This window comes from Nyctibius grandis, chromosome 1 (assembly GCF_013368605.1).
Source record: "Nyctibius grandis isolate bNycGra1 chromosome 1, bNycGra1.pri, whole genome shotgun sequence".
In the NCBI taxonomy this organism is placed as follows: Eukaryota; Metazoa; Chordata; class Aves; order Nyctibiiformes; family Nyctibiidae; genus Nyctibius; species Nyctibius grandis.
The window spans coordinates 15,571,102-15,591,644 of NC_090658.1; the positions used below are offsets into that span (position 1 = coordinate 15,571,102).

At 42.0% G+C, this 20,543-nt stretch overlaps 1 protein-coding gene across 12 annotated transcripts in view; it reads left to right on the plus strand.

Moving 5' to 3' along the window:
- Nucleotides 1–10,576: 10,576 nt before the first annotated feature.
- The window catches only part of NRXN1 (neurexin 1), a 743,394-nt gene continuing 733,427 nt past the window's right edge, over nt 10,577–20,543 (plus strand). For all 12 annotated transcript variants that reach the window (XM_068402153.1, XM_068402237.1, XM_068402487.1 and 9 more), the window contains exon 1: nt 10,577–11,315. In XM_068402153.1, the coding sequence (XP_068258254.1) occupies nt 10,577–11,315 (739 nt within the window). The remainder of the gene's footprint in view (nt 11,316–20,543) is intronic.

Below are 20,543 nucleotides of genomic sequence, written 5' to 3' on the forward strand. Positions count from 1 at the left end.
AATCCTGCAGCTGTGCAAGATGCAATTTCTTTGATTGCTTCTACTAATTTGCATACTACATCTATGATTTGAGCACACTGATAAATTACACTAGAATATCCCATTGTTCTGCCAGCCTTACGGACTTGCTATACATTCTTTTTCAATTTGCGAGGTCTTTTCCAAAGAGCTTGTTTTTCACTCAGAGCGACACGCTACAGAGACTACCCAGAAGCTCTCATAACACATAGGGGTCCTGAACACACTGATATATCTAGGCAGCTCTGTGATCCTCGTAAAGAGGATGAGGAAGGTGATGACTGATATTGATGAATAGATTTCATGGAAATTTATACAAATGACACACAAATGGCATTCATATAAATTCCATATAAATTACACCAATTACATATGAGTAGGAATTTAGTGAGATTTTAAAAGGAATTATGGGAAATTATATGAGCAACATTTATAAAAGACTGTTAAATGTTAAGAGTTTTGAAAGAAATATTAAGCAAAATACTTCAGGGTTTAAAATAATCTCTTTTGGGGATTGAAACAAAATATTAAACCCACATCTGCTTACAGTGGGACTTCTTACACATTTCTTTCAAGCAAGTGATTCCACAGACATTATGGGATGACTTGAGCTTCCAAGTTATTTTGGTGGCTCTTGTCCACTCAATGGCAACATACAACAGTTTGCTGTTCTCTTCAATTCTCCTTCTTGTCTAAAACATTGCCTATACTTCGCTGCTTAAAAACTGTTTTAAGACATTAAAAAGCAAACATTTGAACTAAAGAAGACTTAGCTATTCTAAATTGATTTAGTTCCTTATATTTCTGCAATCAAAGGCATTTAGTTGCTCAATATTTATGTGTATTATTCTTAAACTGAAATCTGCAAGGATGGCCTTGAGATGTATCTGATGCATGCATAAATATTGGATATATGTTATGTCATGTTACCACATGAAGATTCACAGAAAATAATCACTGTTTTGAGATATGAACATAGGGGCTTCTTTTGAAATTAGCAAGACTATTAATATGAACGCTACTCTTACAATTTTAAAAAGTCACAGTATTGATGTTCATATCAATCATACCAAACTCTTCTATAAAGAAAATTCTACAACAACCTTCTTATTAACAGAGTTACTACCAAACCAAATGTGCTTTGGAAGCCAGTTGATTTAACAGTTCTCTTGTTTTACCATGCTTTGCCCAGCTGACTGATACATGTTGTCAAACACAAACATATGTTGAGGAGGACATTTTGCACCACTTTGACTTTCTTCATGGAGCTTCAGTGAGAAAACCATTGCTGCTTGTGTCATATCACAATCCATTCCAAAACCCATTGAAGATTCACCAACAGGGCTGGCTGATAAATGAGTTTCTGTACAGATCAGAAGAGCTAACATAGGGTCTTTCGTTATAGATTTCTCCTGGCGATGCACACTGCTGTGCCCATCAGTCAAGCCCTGTGCGCAACAGGATTTAGAACTGATACGTGTGAAAGTGTACTGTATCTTCAGCTCTGAGACTTAGAGCCATCACACTTTAGGTTTTTGTCACTAATGATGTCTTTTTAAATGCACTTAAAGGATTTTTTGGGGTCTTGGTAGCTCCTGTATTCTTCACACTACATTTTCCTCTATGATGATTATGTTGCAGAAGTACGATTATCTTCACACGCATCAAGTTTTCCTCTTATTTAATGGAAAAAACCCCACAGGTTGCATACGAAACTCTTGATAAGTAATAAAACTTTTAATTCAATGTCTAACACGTTTCATATATGTAGATACTATCTATATTTACACTTTGCACTAATGAAAAGGTCTATTTTTCTTAGTGCTTTAAGCAATTCCCTGCAATGAAGCTACCAAGTAAAAAAAATGGCATCTACATTAATCTCTGAATCATCCTAAGATTTTAATCTTGGGGATCAAATGAGGATCTTCAGCAAGATGTTACTTATTACTGTTAAATTCTCTTGAATATGTTTCATGTTAAGTTTTCAATATTACAGTAAATACAAGGAATACAGTTATGTCCAAGGGAAAATGTCTAAGCCTTGAAATGGTTTGTGGTCATCTGAGATTTTGAACTTACCAAGAGTCTACAAATATCTTCTGATCCTCAGATATGCTTATGCATTTTCTGATCATGTTTGCTTTCTTTGGAAAAAAATACTTTTGGAGCCCAAAAGCCACCTATGACTATATGAGTCTCCAATCTTCTCTTCATGACTAGAATGTTATAACACTAAACACAGCTGATGTCTTCTGAAAGAGCAGAAGGCTTGGAAATATCATTAAATGCCAGTACTGGGTATAAGGTCAATAAATATTTTAAATCCTCATAAGTATGCTCCTTTACTGTATTACTTATCCATTCAGAATTGGGTTTAAGCTAGTTTTTAACACCTTAGTCCTCCAAATTTAGGTATAAGCTAGCTCCAAAAATGCATTATCTAGAGAAACGATCAAATCCCATCCACATATAGTTAGTTGCCCCTCAGTTCTGTTTTCTGAATTCAAAGATATGTCTCAGTCAAAGACCTGTATTTGATTATTTGCTGCAATTACTTTTGTTGAAACATACAGTTTTGTGTCTCTCTTTTACTTCAAGATCTTCAAGTACTTCAAAATTTTCTTCTATTCGTTTGAATTGAACAAGTGAGGACCTACATAACGTGCTGTCTTTCTTCCAAGACAGGTATCTTTTAATTTCTTCTTACTTTAGATTTACCCATACTTTCTTCACCCACAGCTAAGATTGCCCAGTAATATGGCAGTTAAGTGGCAGAAATGATACCTTTCTTCCTCCGTATTTCTTTAAACCTCACTGGCTGTATGCAGATATAGACAATTGCATACCACTCCGTTAGTTCTGCTGTACATCTGTGTTGTCCTGTCTGTTCTTCACTCTGGACCAAGTTCAAAAGGTATTAATGAATTGTTCAAAAAAATGTTACTGGCTATCCTCTAAAAAAATTTCAAATACGCAAAGGCTCAGCTTTCTAGTGGGTCTGAAGTTCTTCTAAAAGATTTGGTTTGGTGTACAAGGATTATTGATGACAGCTCCAAAGAAGGGAAAGATGTCAAGCATATGTTGAGTGATTATAGCCAGAATAGAGCTTTGACGCATCCCAAAAATCTAACCACCCCGTTATTGAACATCACCCTAGACCACTTCAGCAAAGAAACAAGTTTTCTCTCATTCAAATCTTTAAAACAATTCCTGCTGTCTCTGTCCCAGAAATAACTTTCTCCCTTCTCATATCTTTCTCATGTCTGCCCAGATAACGCGTGTTCTCTGGAAGCACCTTTGGTTTGATTTTAATTGTGTTTTTTTTTTTCTCAGCAGAATCATTCTTACTTCTTCTGTATCTCCTTGACTGGTTACTTCCTTTTTTTTATTAGCTCTGACAGCCATGCCAAGTGCACATGCATGTCTCAGAGACAGCTCCAGCATTCACTTCAGCTTGGCAACAAATCTTATTTAAAATTACAACTGTTGGACAATTTCATATACGTACTTTTTAATGACTCAAAGGCGCTTTGTTCTGACAATATACATCCCTCCAAAAGGTCTCAGACTTCCAAGTTGAATAACGTACTGCATTCCCTCTGACAGAAAATATGATTGGTTTGTTACTAAGAATACTATTACTGCTTTTCTCTCTTTACTTTTAAAAATCTATAAACATTTTAGTATAACACAGAACATTAATTTATGCAGAAGAAAGTCCGGTTTCTGAAAGGCCATGTGTTTCTTCCAAGATATTCCGTACATTTGTCAAGCTGAATGACCTACAAAGAGAGATGGTTTGGAAATCACGTTTCTTTTTTTTTCCCTTCCTCTTTTTTTTTTTTTTTTTGTGCTGCTTCAGAATGAATCAACTATGACACCATATGCTGCAACAATTGCTGAGAATGACAAAAGTCATACATTATTCTAAAACACAACCAAAAAATGTCATTAAATTAAGGAAATTGTATTCTCCCTAAATCCCCCTGTACCTTCCTGGCTCACTTGATGTCTCATTGCTTTATTTCTGTGTAGGCTCCTCCCAGCCCTCCTCTCACTGTGGCAGGCTTCTTACTATAGATTTAGAGAAGCATGAACATCCTCTGGCTACTGCTGGAATAACTGAGCTGTCCCTCAGTTGGAAGGCAGAAGAATCCTCCACCTGTGCCAGCATCTTCACTGTGCCAGCATATCCAGAATGGATCAGGCTTTGTCTTTGACACTCCCCATCTAAGAGCATAAGAAGCTTCAGCATGTGTTCACCATGAGCACAATAAAAATAAGGCCACAGTTAGATAATAATATTTTTTACACTATATATATACACACACACTAAATACTATCTTCTATCAGGTTATAATTTTGCTCCCTTAAAAATGTGTATCACTTATCATATTGCAGCCTACATTCTATGTTTTTCATAGCAGAGGGGATATTTGCTCCCTGCTCTGTTTGCATGGGTCAAGTTACTAGAACTGCAGAGAGAAATTCTAACTCTACTTGAAAATAACTGGATATGGGTATCATCTGGCTGAACAAAAGGGATGTCTGATTATGCTGTCAGTACTGAAGATACGTTGCATATCTAGCAAGCTTTTATTCTCATTACTTAACATGTTGCTTGGTTACCTCATCAAACTTGTCATCTGTGAGGAAGCCTGTTTCATTAAAAAAAAAAATCATAAGGCTAACTCCTCCAGGACTGTAGTGGGAGAATGGCTTTTTTTTTAATTACACTTATTTCTGAAGTTTCAGTTCGAAACTAAGTTGCTACATTCATACACTGGACAACAAAAAGTATGGTTGCACAGGCCACTCTCAAAAAAATCTGGGATGCCCAATACTGGAGTGCTCTTGTGATGCTTAGTGTGACAAACATGACTACATTTTCAAAAGTTGCCAGGACCTTGGCTAAGGCTACATGCAAATCACTTACAATCACTTCATTCTCCTGTCTGTAGGCCACTGAGTAGAAAGTTAGAAGGCATATCGATAGACAAAACTGAGTATGTTTGGCACAATCAAATACTTTCCATGCAGTTAAAACCAACCATCTTAAGAAGCCTTCAATTTCTCTAATAGTTTGCGACCATTGGGAGGCAACATACAGTCAGAGAGGTCTAACACGGCACCAGAAAGCGGACAGGCTTTCCCAAACACTTCTCCTGTAGTTGTAGATCTAGTCCTTGGGTGCGCGCTGGTCACAAGTCTATACCTCCATTTTCCCACAAGCTGTGCAGAATCCAGCGAACTTCAGTTCTGAGGAAAAAATAACGGTATCGACAACAACAAAACTATAAAAAAAAACATGCAAAGAAAGAGGAGTTTTAGCCGGGGGGCTGGCACATGTGCCCACCGGCCCTCGCAGTGTTCCACCACCCCCATCCTTGGAAGATGTGCGAACTCCCCAGCCGTCAGACGGCGGCAGCGTGCGCGCCCAGCGACCCCCGGCCTTGCTCAGCGGACGCACCGGGGTGTCCCGCCCCCGCCCCGGGCCCAGCGCTGCCCTCAGCGGCTCCCCTCCATCACGCTCCCTCCAGAAGCGGCCTCCCACCCAGAGCGGCGGAGGCGCCCCCGCCCCGCGCCGTGCCCCACTGCGGCGGCGGGGGCCGGGGGGGAGCGGCGGGGACGGCACCGGGCCGGGCCGGGCGGGGCGGGGGGGGCTGCAGCGAGCGCGGCACCGCCCCCGGCGGGCAGACGGGCGCGGCGGCGTCACGCGGCGGCACCGCCCCCCGCTCCCGGCGGCCGCCCCCGCCCGCTGCCGCCGCCGCCGCGCACCCGCAGCAGCGCCCGCTCCGTCGGCGAGCGGCAGAGGCAGCCGCGCCTGCCCCGGCCCCGGCCCCGGCCCCGGCCCGCCGCACCCCGCGCAGGTAAGGCGCGTCCGCAGCGCGAGCAGAGCGGCGCCGCGGAGGACGAGCCCCGCTTGGCCGTGGCGGAGCCGGTGACGGCGGCGGCGGGAGAGGCTGGTGGGTTTCCGTGCGGCGTTGTGGAGAGGGAGATAGCGAGGAGATGGTGGAGCGGAGGTAGAAGTTGAAGGTTGGATGCGGTAATTTATTATCCCTGGCAAAGGCGGGAGGAGGAGGAGGGGAGGGGGTCTGAGAGACTTAAGGAATAAAATCAATCTGCTGCATGTTTTCCCTGGCGTGAGCTGCTTCGGTGAAACGCGAAGCCGGGGCAGCGATGGGAATGAATATCGCAATATTGTTGTTATTTATCGGCGGCCGTCTGGAAGAGGCGAGGGGTTTGTGCAGGAAGTGGCATTGATAATTTGGGACATTTTCTATTGTGAGCCAGAAGAAAGAGGGCAGCCGGCTTCCTTGATATGTGTTTGAAACTGTTCATGTTCCTGCTGATGGTATGCATTTTTGAAGGGGTAGAAATTATATCATAAGCATATTAAAATAAATACATCTGCAAACTGGGAGGGTAGCAAAATCGATCATTCCAGCCGCTTAGGACAGGATTTGATTCTAGAAATTACGTAGAAATGAAAGGAAAAGATTAATGATGCTGTTAAGTCTGCTTTTGAATTAGAGCGCTTCTCCCTTTGGCTGCAGCAAGGTTGTTTTTCAGATCCTTTTATTTCATCCAGTAATTTGTGAACTCTCGGGTCTTCCCCGCACCGAGAGACAATGCTGTGTATTTCATACAATAAGGATTCTGCCGAGGATTCTGCATGCCAACCGACCTGGCATTTATTAAGGATTTATTGACCTATGGGTGTCTCTCTCTCTCTTTTTTTTCTAATTTGAAAAGGCTCAATCGGGTCACCTGTGACTAAATCATATTTTTTGAAGAAAAAAAAATATTGTAGAGGGGTAGGGGAAGCATATTAATTCACTGCTGAGGCACTGAACGCAATAGCTCCATTTACGTTGGTTTGTGTATATGTCTCGCTACATACATGTGTATACATATATACATTGCTGAGAGGGATGTCTGGTACTTAAGAGCCCATTTAAGATATATATATATATGTTAAATTGTCCTATTTTGAGAATGAAAGTGTCCCTCCTCTTTGGAAATGACTAGACAAGACTGTGCTATTTATTGGCAGTGTGTGAATTATATCGGCAGTAATAAATAAGCAATTGTTTGTTTGGTTTTTTGTTCTTGGGTCTTTCTTCTTTCTTTTGCAATCTTTCCATCTCTTTTTTCCTTGCCTTTATTTTTTTTCTTTTTTCTTCTTCCTCTCTTTCTTTTTTCCCTTTCTCTTTCCCCCTCTTGCTGCTGCTGTGTGTGTGTGAGTGAGAGGGGAAGGCAGGCGCCGCAGACAGAGGCAGGCAGCGGCAGCGGGCAGGGATGCTCTCGAGGTGGGATCCCCGCTCGGCGCCTCTCCGCGGACACCTGTAGGGATCGCTCTGGCACGCACGGCGGGCGCGCACACACTCACACTCACACACTCACACGCGCATCCTTGCCCGGCCCCCGCCCCCCCCCGGCACACACCGCGGGCTCCTGGCATCCTCCCGCCCGTGCGCCCCATGCACAGTGGCGCTCCCCGCGCAGATCCCTTCCCTCCTTCCCTTCCTGCGCTCCCGCGCAAGGATTGCCGCGGCGCCCTGCGCTCACGCAGCCGCGGCGCCCGCCCCGTGCACCTTGCGCCCCTCCGCGCGGCCCCCGCGCCCCCCTCCCCGCGGCACCTCCCGCATTTCCTCCCCACCCACCGCTTCGCCCTAGGCGCGCAGTGACGAGCCCAGCTCCGGATCCCCGGTGACCCTCGCTAACAAACACACACACACGCACCCCCCGCGCCCCCTCCCACGCATCCCGGACCCTCGCCTCCACAGACACGCACACTCCTCCAAGTCATTTCTCACGCCACCCCCCGGGCACGCACGCCGTGTCTCACACCGCCACCCAGCACCCGCCTCTCCGCACCCCCCACGCACCCCAAATCCGCTCCCTCACAGCTCTCTTCACCTCCGCCGCAGCGGGGCCCCGCGGCCGTCCGCACCTCCCCTCCCCGCCCCCGGTGCACCCACACGGGCTCCCACTGGTGCACATGGGGGCTCCCACTCCCCCCGCCGGTGCAGAGGCTGCGGGACGCGGGGCGGGACCCCCTCCCCGGGCGCTGCCGGCAGCGCCGGGGCCGCTCCTGCCACCGCCGGGCACGGGGACCGGCCGCCGCCGCCGCCCCGTCGGGCCGCGCAGGGCGGAGCTGTTCCAGGTGCTGAAGCCGGAGCGGCGGCGCGGCGCAGGAAACGAGGGGCGCCCCTGCCCGCAGCCACAACCTTACCCAAAAAGGCGCTAATTAGGAGTGGGGTTGCCGGGTCCGGAAGAGCGGGGATGGGCCGGGGGCTCCCGCCACGGGCCCTCCCGGGCACCGCGCTTTGCAGAGGAGCTGCAGGAAATCCCTCGGCTGGTAGCGGCATTGCGACGGGTGGCTCCTGCTGGGGGGCAGAGAGGGAGGAGGGGGGAAACCCAGGGGCTCTTTGCTGCCCGGCGCTGGCTGGGCACGGCTGGCCTCCACCCGCAAAGTCTGGGGGTTCTCCTTGACTCCCTTTCGCTGCTCTTGCTCACCTCGCGTGTGACAAATAATAAAAATAAACGTGTTGACATTTAGAGGAATTAAATTAAATGTAAAGAGAGAGTAGGAGGTGACTTAGCAGCTCTGAACGTGTCAGGTGCAGGCAGCTGAGGTGTGTGCCTGTTTTAAAGCAGGTTTTGCCCTGGCAGGCTTGTCTCTACCCCCTCTCCCCATGCGCAGACACACACACACATACCAGCCCAGCAAAGGGCTTGGCAGCAGCTCTGGACATGATATTGTGCCTGCCTAAGTGCTGCTGGCTGAGAAATGGGAGGGAGGAGAAGGGGAAGCAATGAGGGACAGAGGTGTCGGAGATCCTCTCCTCCATCAGGAGAGATCTGCTAATGCACACCTTCCAGAAGAGATACAGCAGCTTGGGGGAAAAAAACAGAGAGGGGAGCCTCTCTGCTGAAATGCTTTGAATGCAGAGACCTCTTCAGAGGAATAGAGTGAACTGTGGCATATATATTATTTTTAAAATGAGGAGTTGTCCTCTTAAATAAGAGCAGCTGAGTAAACATACATAAAATACTGCAACCCATTTCAGAGAACTAACACCTGGGATTAGCTGATCTGCATTGTGAATAATGTCAACATCAGAGCTGGCTTGAATTGGATTTTCCGTGCCATAACAGAGAATATCAGCAGCAAAAGAGACCAGGTGGCAGAGAAAAATGCGGTTTGAAATTTTCAAAAAGCCTTCTAAGAAACCGTTGCAATTCTTTCTCATCCCGTGAAAACAAACCAGTAGGTGTGCCATGTACAGCCTGACAGTTCCTGCTGGGAGCTCAGTCCACTTTATATATTTTCGAGCTGTATTGGAAAGGACTAGAACTGGGCTTAGTATCTTTGTCTGCATTAATAGGACCCTATAGCTTCACAGGTGGTGGTATTTCCATTAATAAATTGCAATAAAACAAATTTTAGAATAAACACCACCTTTTCTTTTTTAACATTGGCCTTGTAATAATAAAATATGCTCCTAAAATATTTGAAAGTTTTGGAAAGGTAAGTAGTTTACGTATAGATTATACTATAAAAATGCAATCTAGTATGAGCATATACATAAAGATTTAGGTTTAGCTCTGCACATTATTATGATTTCTTGGTAACTCCAAAATTACAGCAGCAGTTTACTTTCCTAATGTCGAACAGCAGTTGAAATGAAAAATTAATCATAAACGTCCTCTATTGATCAGCTTTATGATTTAGTATGTTATTAGTCGTCATTTCTTATTATTCTGTTTCAATTCCTTGCAGATTAGAAACAAAAACAATAGAGGAAAATCACCCCCCCTGGATCTTAGCCTTGGCCTTTTGCAAGCAAACAGAAGAGGAGCTGTCAGGCTTTGCATGTCAAATAGCCACTCGGCTGTTTGACGGCTTCTGGGTTTCAACCCCATTGGGATTGAGGCAGCTCAGGAAACCATGAGCGATGAGTCCTGTCGTCTGCTGACGCTGCTCTAGCACCATGGCAGACAGTCCGTGATCTGACAAGAGGATCTGTCCTAGGGAGGCAGCGCTGGGATCGGTAATTGGCTTCCTGGGAAACTACAGCTGGCAGAGAGGATGTGAAAAGAGGTGTGCACGGCCTGGGATATTGTTACAGTCTTGCCGAGCTGGTGGATCTGCTTGGAGGAGGGTTTTGCCACTAATCTTGGTTTTTCTCCCGGTTTGGTAATGTTGGCTTTGGGGAAAATTTCTGCTGACTCACCCGCTCCTGGACGCCTTTTGGGAAGCCTGACCGACCAGTGAAGAGACCCAACGGTGCCTTCCCCCTGCTGCAGGTCCCCTGCAGTGGCCTCTGACCCCATCCTGTGCCCGACCCCATCCCGTGGGGCACCCGCAGCCCCCCGCCCCGAGGAGTCCCCCACAGCGACCCCCGCTCCCGGGGCGGGGGTGAGTGTGTCTGAACCTCTTAGCGCGGCCAGCGCCCGGCAAGATATTACCCTGTCTGCCGCCGGGGCCCCAGCGCCGCCCCCCGCCGGCCCTGCCGCCCCTCTCGCCCACCCCAGGCCGCGCAGGATGGGGGCGGCACTGGTGCGGCGCGGGGGCTGCCTGCTGCTCTGGCTGGCCCTGCTGCTGGGCTGCTGGGCCGAGCTGGGCAGTGGGCTGGAGTTCCCGGGGGCGGAGGGCCAGTGGACCCGCTTCCCCAAGTGGAACGCCTGCTGCGAGAGCGAGATGAGCTTCAACATGAAGACGCGCAGCTCCAGCGGGCTGGTGCTCTACTTTGACGACGAGGGCTTCTGTGATTTCCTGGAGCTCATCCTCACCCAGGGTGGGCGGCTGCAGCTCAGCTTCTCCATCTTCTGTGCCGAGCCTGCCACCCTGCTCTCCGACACGGCGGTCAATGACAACCTCTGGCATGCCATTGTCATCCGCCGCCACTTCAAGAACACGACGCTGATCATCGACCGGGCAGAGGCCAAGTGGGTGGAGGTGAAGTCCAAGCGGCGGGACATGACTGTCTTCAGCGGCCTCTTCTTAGGGGGGCTTCCGCCGGAGCTGCGGTCAGCGACGCTAAAGCTGACACTCTCCTCCGTCAAGGACCGGGAGCCCTTCAAGGGATGGATAACGGACGTCCGGGTCAACTACACGCAGGCATCGCCGGTGGAGAGCCAGGAGGTGCGGCTGGACGACGAGCAGAGCCGCCTGTGCGCCAGGGAGGACGTCTGCCTCAATGGGGGCGTCTGCTCGGTGCTCAACGACCAGGCTGTCTGCGACTGCTCCCAAACGGGCTTTCGGGGGAAGGACTGCAGTGAAGGTAAGGTGCCATTTCAGCTTGCCCCACTGCCCCCCTCCTCATCGCTCTGTGGAGGGGACGGGTAGGAGGCCAGGCCTGCATGGAGTTTCATCTGTATGAGTGGATCTCCCTCCCTGCCCTTCCCTCCCCGCCGCGTCCCCAGCTCCCCCCTTCCCCGCCTTCCCCTCCCTGCCCTCCACGTGTCTCTGTGGCCGACCATGGTGCCATCACTCTTCTGTTCTCTGCGAGGCTGGGCGAGAGGAGGAGGAGGAGGATATTTGGGCGTCTTCCAGAGGCAGGGTGTTATTTGGGGATGCCCCGGGCAGAGGAAAGGTGGGTCCTGGGTGCCGGGTGTCACCTGGAAGGGAAGGGGTGACCGGCATCACGCTTGGCCAGAGTTGAGGGAGGGGATGGGCACTCTTGTCACAAGCAGCTGGTGGCAATCTTTGGAGTGGGGAAAGCGATGAAGGGGAGAATTTTACCGGACTAAGTGCAAAGATGGCCTGGGTTTATTTTTGTAGTGTAGGGGAGACCCAGAGTCCACTTTGTATTGATATTTGCCTCTGCTATGTCATTGAAATAAAATCAGTGATTTATTTGTGAATTCCTTAAATTGTTGCTGGGGAAGAGGGGGATTAAATGGAGGATTATGTTTTTAGACGAATGTGAACGGTACTGCTTTGCAATGTATTTAGCAATTCACCGTACCAGGGAGAATACAAAAGGGCAAGGGGGAAGTACATACTCCGAGACCACAAAATTACTGAATAGTTTTACCAAGGAAAAGGGAGCTTAGAAAAACAACAGTTTTCTGAATCCCATCTACAAGTAAATCACTGGGTAAAATGTGATTCATATTCAGTGCCCATTGTTTTTGGCAAATGGAAGGAGTGTCAATATTTACATTGCAGATGCATGTAGGATTATTTTTTATTATTTTGCTAGTAAATGTACCATTGCTTGCAGCTCCTTAAGCATAGAGAGTACATATGTTGTGTACCTAGAACAGGATATACAGGTATATGAGTGAAATAAGAGCAAATGTATCAAAGGAAAATATAATCTTCATGTCAAAATTGGAGAGCAAAGACCTACGTTTAAAATGTAAAAGGTAAATATAAATAGGATATTATCAAGGCCACTGAGTGGCTGCACGACATTTATGGCTGAATAATTTGCCTTTATCATTTCTATCAGATTTTACTCATTATAAGAAAGAAAACATCATTTGTGACTGTGCTTTATTATGTAACACCTTCTGTCCTTAGTGTCAATACTCAAAACGCTAGTCATTCTTCATCCTGTTTACTTTATCAGCTGTTTATCTCTCATCTGCCATTTGTTAATAAAGTCAAAACCTATTAACATTTTAGAATAATTTTTAATAAGTAAAGAGCAAATGATAGTTTCAGAAAATAAGACGTTTGTACTTTCAATAGCCCACAGTCGCAGAAACTCTAAAATTAAATATGTTTTATATTAGATAAGATCATATAAAAGGATTTAGTATTTGGATGTAAATTTTTAATATGTGGTACTACATAATATATAGGTGTATGTAAAATATTGAGTTGTATTAGCATCTTTGAGTTAGGCCCTATTATAAACCAGAAAGAAAATTGTGTGTAGCAGCTTGGTTAAAGCAACAATAGTCATATATACATTATTATACATTTATATACCCTTTACATTAAAACATAGTTTATTTATTTGAAGTTATTTTGAACATGTAATATTTGCATGAAAAAGTTCATATAATTACATGTAATATCAGTCAGAGAAAATCTTATCTTTACATAATAAGAAGATCAATAGCTATTTTTAAGGAACATTTTTATGTTTAGATTGAATTTTATTGAAATACATATATGTTTATATATATTAAAAATTATATTAAAAAATATATAGAGCTTATAAGATGATTACACTCAAAATAATACTTAGAATTCCCCAAATTTAGAGTAAAATGCTGTCTTCGTTCAAATACTGGTGGTTTTACAATTGACCTCAGTGGGATCAAGATTCCCCTCACGTGTCCCTTGACCACTAAGAAGACTTATAAAATAATAGCAAGACTTATAATTTTAGCATACTCTCTCAACAAAGGATCATAAAGTATTCAAATTCTGATTTCATTTGTTACAGGAGGCAGCATTTCCATTGACAGCAATATAAATGGAACTAGTCCTACAGTTTATACCTGTTGATTGAGAAAAAATAGTAACTGAAATTCACATCAATCAGGTTTTGATGAAGGGATCGGTAGCTACTTATATGTGCTACCAAAGATGAACTATTTTATAAATGATTTAATATTCTAAGAAATAGAAAAGACAGAAGAATAAGTAAAAATGTTATGTCTGCCAAGGAAGAAAGCCGGGCTATTGTTCTTTAGTTCTTTATAGCGAACGTAGAAATTATGCTGTTGAGTTTTGATCTTTTGTTCCTGGAATGTGTAAATTTGCCACAAAGCTTAGTAAGAGGTTGCCATTGCTGAAGGATGCAGGATCATCTCAGACTGCAGTGATCTGGAGGGGTCTTGAGTTTTCACTCTTTGTCTTGTCCTATTTTTTGACTAAAAATGGTTTAGATGGAAAAAAATCCCCAACTTTCGATTTTTATCTGAAATTGCAACTACATGCCCTAGTTGATACCTTTTCTTTAAATGTGAAAGATGGTCATTAAATTCTGTTTTCCTTGGATTTTTTTTTTTTTTTTTTTGGCTTGGATTTAGTGTGCTTCTACACCTCTGCAGTCTGCTGAGGCAGAGAGTCCCACAGCATAATGAGGACTTTAGAAATCAATAACAACAACAAAGAAAACCTTTCCAAAATTTTCTATCCTGACTTGCACATTTGAGACACTAGAAAAAATTGTTTTAGAGTCAAAGTTTCAGGCCTTAGGATGCAATTTTTGATAGCACTTAAGTTGTTATCAGGAAAAAAATCTGGTGGTTTGTTTTTTTTTCAGATTTTCATCTTTGAAAATCTCATTAATTTTTCATGAAGTAAAATTTTCATATAAGAATGAAGTTTAACCAAGTTTATTTGTTTTGGAAAACCCATAGTAGTATAAGTTATTCCCAGCAGGCTTAACTGCCCTTGTACCTGTCTAAATCAGGAGTAGCGTCATTTATGTTATCTGAACTACACCAGTGTAAAAACAGTATAAGCTAGGAAAGAATCAGATTTATTGCATTCAGCCGTGCTCTTTGTTCAAATAGGATCTAAACTCTTTTCAATGGGAGGTTTGGCATGAATCACAGAAAAAGGACTGGAGTTTTGCTTGAATATCAAGGGTGTGCAGTCTACAGCACAGAAAAATGCGATCTGTAGCAGTTCTATTGTTGATTAGTCTGTGTGCTTATGAGTAAAGACAGTAAAAGAGCCTTCTAAAAGAGAAAATAAAATCTCTATTTAGTACTGAAACAGGCAAGGGAATATTATTTCACATAATAATAGTGACTCAGTAGAAGGAAAAATACACAAAATTATGATAAATTTTGTTAGGAATAAAACTAGCATTAAAATAAACCCTGATTGCCATATCAATTTTCCGATAAGTTTTTGACATACATCACAATCTTCTATTCAGTGAAAATTACATTAGTCCTTGAAATGAATCAAATTGGTATGGCTTGATTCTATGATAGGGAGAGCTGTTCATTAAAAAGACTCATCTTTAAAATCAAATTTTTAGTGAATTAAGTCAGGGTCCTAGAATGTAGGGAGAATACATGATTCATGTCAGTGAGCCTCCATATTCCTCTTCTCATTTTGCTCCTTATGTTAAAATTTCAGAACAAAAAAACTATTTTAAATATTAAATTTATACAATAGTGACCTTCTGGCTTTAGATAAAAAAAATATATATAATTTTCCTTTTATCCTCCTTTATATAAAAATAACCTTGTCCAGTATCCTGCCTGAGAAAAGAGGCAAATACCTCTGAAGAAGGAAATAAAAACCACATAATACGCTTTGACTTGGGAGAAGTTTCTCACTGACCCTAGCTTCTTGTCACTCCATGCCCTTCTACTTTTCTCTATCTGTAACTGCTTGAAAAAATTGCATACAAGATAATTTACCTTTTTAAAATATAGCTGACCTACTTGCCTCAATATTAGCATGTTATGGAGACAATTACTTTGTGAATTCAAAATATTCCTGTTTAGAACATGATTTGTTTTAACTGTTCTACTGAGTTTCTGTTTTGTGGGAAAAATGAGGACTATTCATGCAGCTGTTCACTGTAACAGACAGTCTTCCTTGTCAGATATTCAGAAGTTGATGCCAGCTATGGTTTGAACTGTGAAAGTGATTTTTTTTTAAGGAAGCGAATTCCAGATGTCTCAAGCTAGCCAACACTGAGATCTGTTTGTATGGGTTCTGAATATATTACATCAGTCTTTGTTGTGTGTATTTGCCTCTTCATGTTAACTTTTTAAAAAGTCATCCAATATTTAGATCTTTTTGAAAAATTTCATATTTTAATTCATTCAATTCTCTTATGCTTTGAATAAAACACACAAACATATTTTGGCATTAATTATCTTTTGCAAGATACGTGTTTGAGTGCAAAACAATACTGTTGAACTCATTGCCTACAGTCAGTCTTCACAAAGTAGCTGCCATGGTCTTTATACTTCTTGAATAGTCAGCTAAATATACTTTGAGCTAGTAAATACTGTGAGCAAAACTTTCCTTTTGATTTACACTTCAGAATCTTTATCTACAATATGCATCTCTAATACATGACCTGTATTTCTTCTGCATGCTGAATTTCTTGTCAGTGCCAGTGGCCACTGGGGTGATGCTGATTTAGGAGGAGGGCTAGAAATCCACTAGAGATTACACTAAGGTTCTGTTGTATTTACAGATTATTTGATTAAATTAACAATAAATGTTTTAATTTTATTTAATATTTTTAAACAGTGACTTTGCCAGGATAGAATCTTGAGGGCAGATAGTCAAATAATCCCAAAGTCTTTCAAAACTGTATTAAATCTGTGCCCTTTGCATTTAGTTGTATGAAAAGAGAATCCTTATGTCACTTTAAAGCAGAATTTTGCATCGTTCTCCTAATGCAATTTGATATATTATTTTGTTTGCCAGGATTCAGCATTATAGGATATTGATTTCAATATCTGCCTCATGTAGACTCACAGCAATTTCAATACTGTGTCACCGGTAATTATCAATTAGCAGTCTGTTTTATATTATCTTCTAAGAAGGCTAGTTGTTGAATTTTTCTAATCCTTTCAAAATGCTGATATTGAAATACTTCCAAAAGACTACTTACGTGTATAGCATACATCTTAGTACCCCAGATAATAATATTTTATGTAGTGATGTTGTTACTTCCCTTTGTGCCTAGCTGAGATGCAGGGTCCATGTTAATTTTAAGCCTATCTTGCCAGTTATAGAATGTTAATACGGTAAAAGAATTTACATCTAGCAGCGTAGGACCTTGTGTCGGATTGGTCATATTCATTCAGAATTTCAAAATTATATCATAAAATTGTCTATACTTTAACGTAATTACATTTCTAGGCTTACAGGCATTTTGAACCAAATGCACTTGATCTTTTTTCTCAGCTGCAGGTTGGCTCTCTAGGAGTCTTTTAACAGTAGATGCTAGCCAAGTAGTTGTGGAAAAACATTTGGATTACGGAACAAATAATTTTATCCCATCATCATTACTGAGCTGATGGATGGGAATGGGAAAACAGACTGGCAAGTAAAACCAGTTCCTGATAGAAATAGCTTTATGTAGAAACTAACATTAACATTTGCAGCTTTTAATAAACATATCAAAATTGGCTGGTAATTTAAAACAAAAAGGTTCATCCATCTCTCTTGTTGAAAGTAATACAATGTTTTGTTTTCCGGAAAGCTTAGTGTTACTTTCAGGAAACATGAAACCATACCAGCCTCTGGAAAAAATACTTTGTCTAGTTTATTGCACTGTGGTTGAAAATTGTATACCTTCATAAACACATGATTTTACAGAATAGCGAAGGGCATTCTGAGGTTTTGTGTACTATGTTGTAGCTGAGGAGTAAATTGTAAAGACCAACGTATACTTCTTTCAGGGAATGATTTTGTAGAACATGACAAACATAACTTTAACTGTGCTGTTATATATATAATATTCACTAGCAAAGTCAGGGTACATAATATCTTTGATGCTTTTATTTAGTTCTACGCTGACCAGGGATCATATTTTAATCTTTTACGAAATAATTTAGGTTTTTCCCACAGAATCGTGCTTTCTGAAATGTCACTTTCTCCTTCTGTACTGTAGTGATGGTATTTGACTAAGAAGTAGTTACGTGGTGGGTTCATGCTAATGTCTCGTCGTTCTCTTGGATCTTGGTGTACTCAGTAGAACCAATGAGCACTTCAGTGCACAAAATACCTGTGGTAACTAATGAATGAAGTAGGAAAAAGCACATTATTTTGATATGACATTGCTTTCTCATTGACCCTAGCCAGTTCACACCACGTCTCCAGTTTGGTTTCTCCATCTGTAAAGTTAAACTAGTGACACTCTATACAGGATTTTTGGTAGGATTTTCTTCCTGTCTGTCAGGTACTTGAAAGATCAGAATTTCTATTAGAGATCTAGTAAAGAAAGTCAAGACTTGAAGCTCCCCTTACTGTAGTGCAACCTCTTTAGTCTACAGAACTGATACTTATCAGCTGGCTTTGAAGTTGCCGCCGTTCCTACTGCCTATCTATCCATAGCTGAGAGTTCAGAATAATGTGTTTTCTCTTGTGCACAACTGGTCTGCCATTGCATGCTCTCCATTAGTCTGACTAGATATCGGAAATGATGTAGCTTGTCAACTGCCAACCACCATTGCCTGGACAATCCAGCTCTTCTCATGGTTGTAACAGTTCCCATCCTTTGCAATGTTATGACACCTGTACAAAAGTCATCCTTATTACTATAAAAGGATCTAAGATTTAATGTCTGAGGATAGTGGAGAACTCTGGGTCCAAGTCAAATGATCATATAATCTTTGAAAAGTTTCATTCTCTTTCATTTTCAATGAGAAATTTGGGGGTGAACGTAGGAGGTGGCTTCAGTCATGCCTTGTTTGAGCATATAAGGAAATTAGAGACAGAGGTATGCTGGCAGCTTTCTGTAAGAACAGGATTGTATGATAGGATTGTAGTTTTCTTTAATTCTTTGGAATTGTTTATGAAACTATTTAGCTGGGTCCCAATAAGCAGCAAATTTGGTGCTTCATAGATACCTGAAAAAAATGGGTTCTATCTTCATTTTCCATTGGAATCAATTCGAAGTCCCATTGACTCAAGTTTAGAATTAGGGCAAACCTAGTAACCTGCTGATTCTGAACGTATTATTCAAGTGGGAATATGAAAACAGAGAAGATCTAGGGCAAATTAAATAACCTGCTGATTCTGACTGTAGTATTCATCTGGGAATATCTATAGAGAAAAGACTCTTCATAAATTCATATATTTATTACCATTATCATCTTCATTATTTATTAATTTAATACAAGCTCATGAACCATGCTATAAGAGTAAAGTTATATGACTAATTTTGTTTTACATTTAAGGGACCCTGTAATTCATGGAAAAATCTGTTTTACCAAAAAAGCGGGAGGTGTATTCAGCAGAATCACTTTTGCAGTTGCTTCCACTGCAAACTGTGAAACTGTATTTTGCATATGTAAGTGTTACGTACCAACAATGCTATGCAGGTGTGCAAATTGCAGATTGCTTTTAGTCTGTGGCACAATGCACAAGGTCTTGAAATTAAAAAATGTGACTTTTTGGTGATTTCTGTCTAGAGAAAGGGCTTCATGTTGCTTAAAGGCAGAGAAACTAGACTGATTCTTCCCACAGTGATGTCTCTTTGTAATTAAGAGAACATGTACAGCCATTGCAGAGGTCACTGACATTACACTACTTGATTGGAAATGTATGTCACAGTTCCAAATTTTCAGAATTACATCTTAATTTCTGATACAGAATGACCTTCATGTTGATCTTCTTTCCCTTCTATGCTTTTTAGCTTTAACAAAAGATTAAAAAATGACACTTCTGTCAAAGGAGAGATTTCCATGAAGAAAAGACTCCTTGAGAAAGATTACATGTATATGTTACAAAGTATATGTACTTTCTTTTTAAGAAGTGCATAGAAAATCACAAAATTAGTGAGTAGACATGGGGTGAAGATCTGTATCTCAATATTGTAATTTTCTTTAGAAGCTTATTCTGACGTCTCTTGTTCCCAAAGGTGACAATAGAAATGTTCACACACACATATCAGCATTTCTACAATGGGTGTCTAAGGGACAACCGTGAGGAATAGCTTTAGGTTGAATATGATCTTGTGATTCAAAGATAATATTCATTATTAATAAAAATGTGAGAATCGGGTCCTTATGCTTGTAAAAAAAAATGCTCTACAGCCCTCTTAGGAAAGACGTTATCATTCTTGATTCTGAATCATACAGGAGTGATGAAAGTGATCTAAAAAAGTTTGGATTTTGCTGATTGTTATGCAGCAACAGGCTTACCTTTTACATTTATAAAATCTTTTTTACATTTTACATTTGTAAGATCACACTCTTAACCAGGAAGGCCCAGGGACAAGAGGCAGAGAGGCTAGTGAGACACTGCATCTCCTTCCCAGACTACACACACTGTTATGTCTAAGCACAATGAATTTCAGGTGAGTATCTGTAATGGAGTGGACAGATGCTTCCCATGACATCATCCGCTAGAAAAGCAGTGGAATTTTTTCAGGAAATTTCCATGAATGTTAGTGCTGACAGTTTTTCTTATTTTGAGTTTGCTTTTCTTCCCATTTTTCCTCATCAGAGGAGAAACAGGTGAAAATGGAAGTTATACACCAATAGCTGTATGTCACTTAATTTTTAGGACTATCATGGGGTGATATAAGAAAGATTTGTAAATAGATTTTCTAAGAACTGATTAATGCCATCGTGCTACATCCTTCTCAGATGAATGTTGCTGAACTTCCCAGGAGCTGATGCTTTGTGAAGTTTGTTTTCTGTGATACTTACTGCAGAAAAATAATTTCTGTAATATTAATTACATTACAAAGAACATGGGGAATTTTTTAGAACATATAGTTTTTCAGAAATAAATTATGGACTGATATTAAACATTAAACAAAAGATTTGTCTGGTTTGCTTAAACATTTACTGAAGAATTCTGAATACAGGTTTCATATTCTTACATA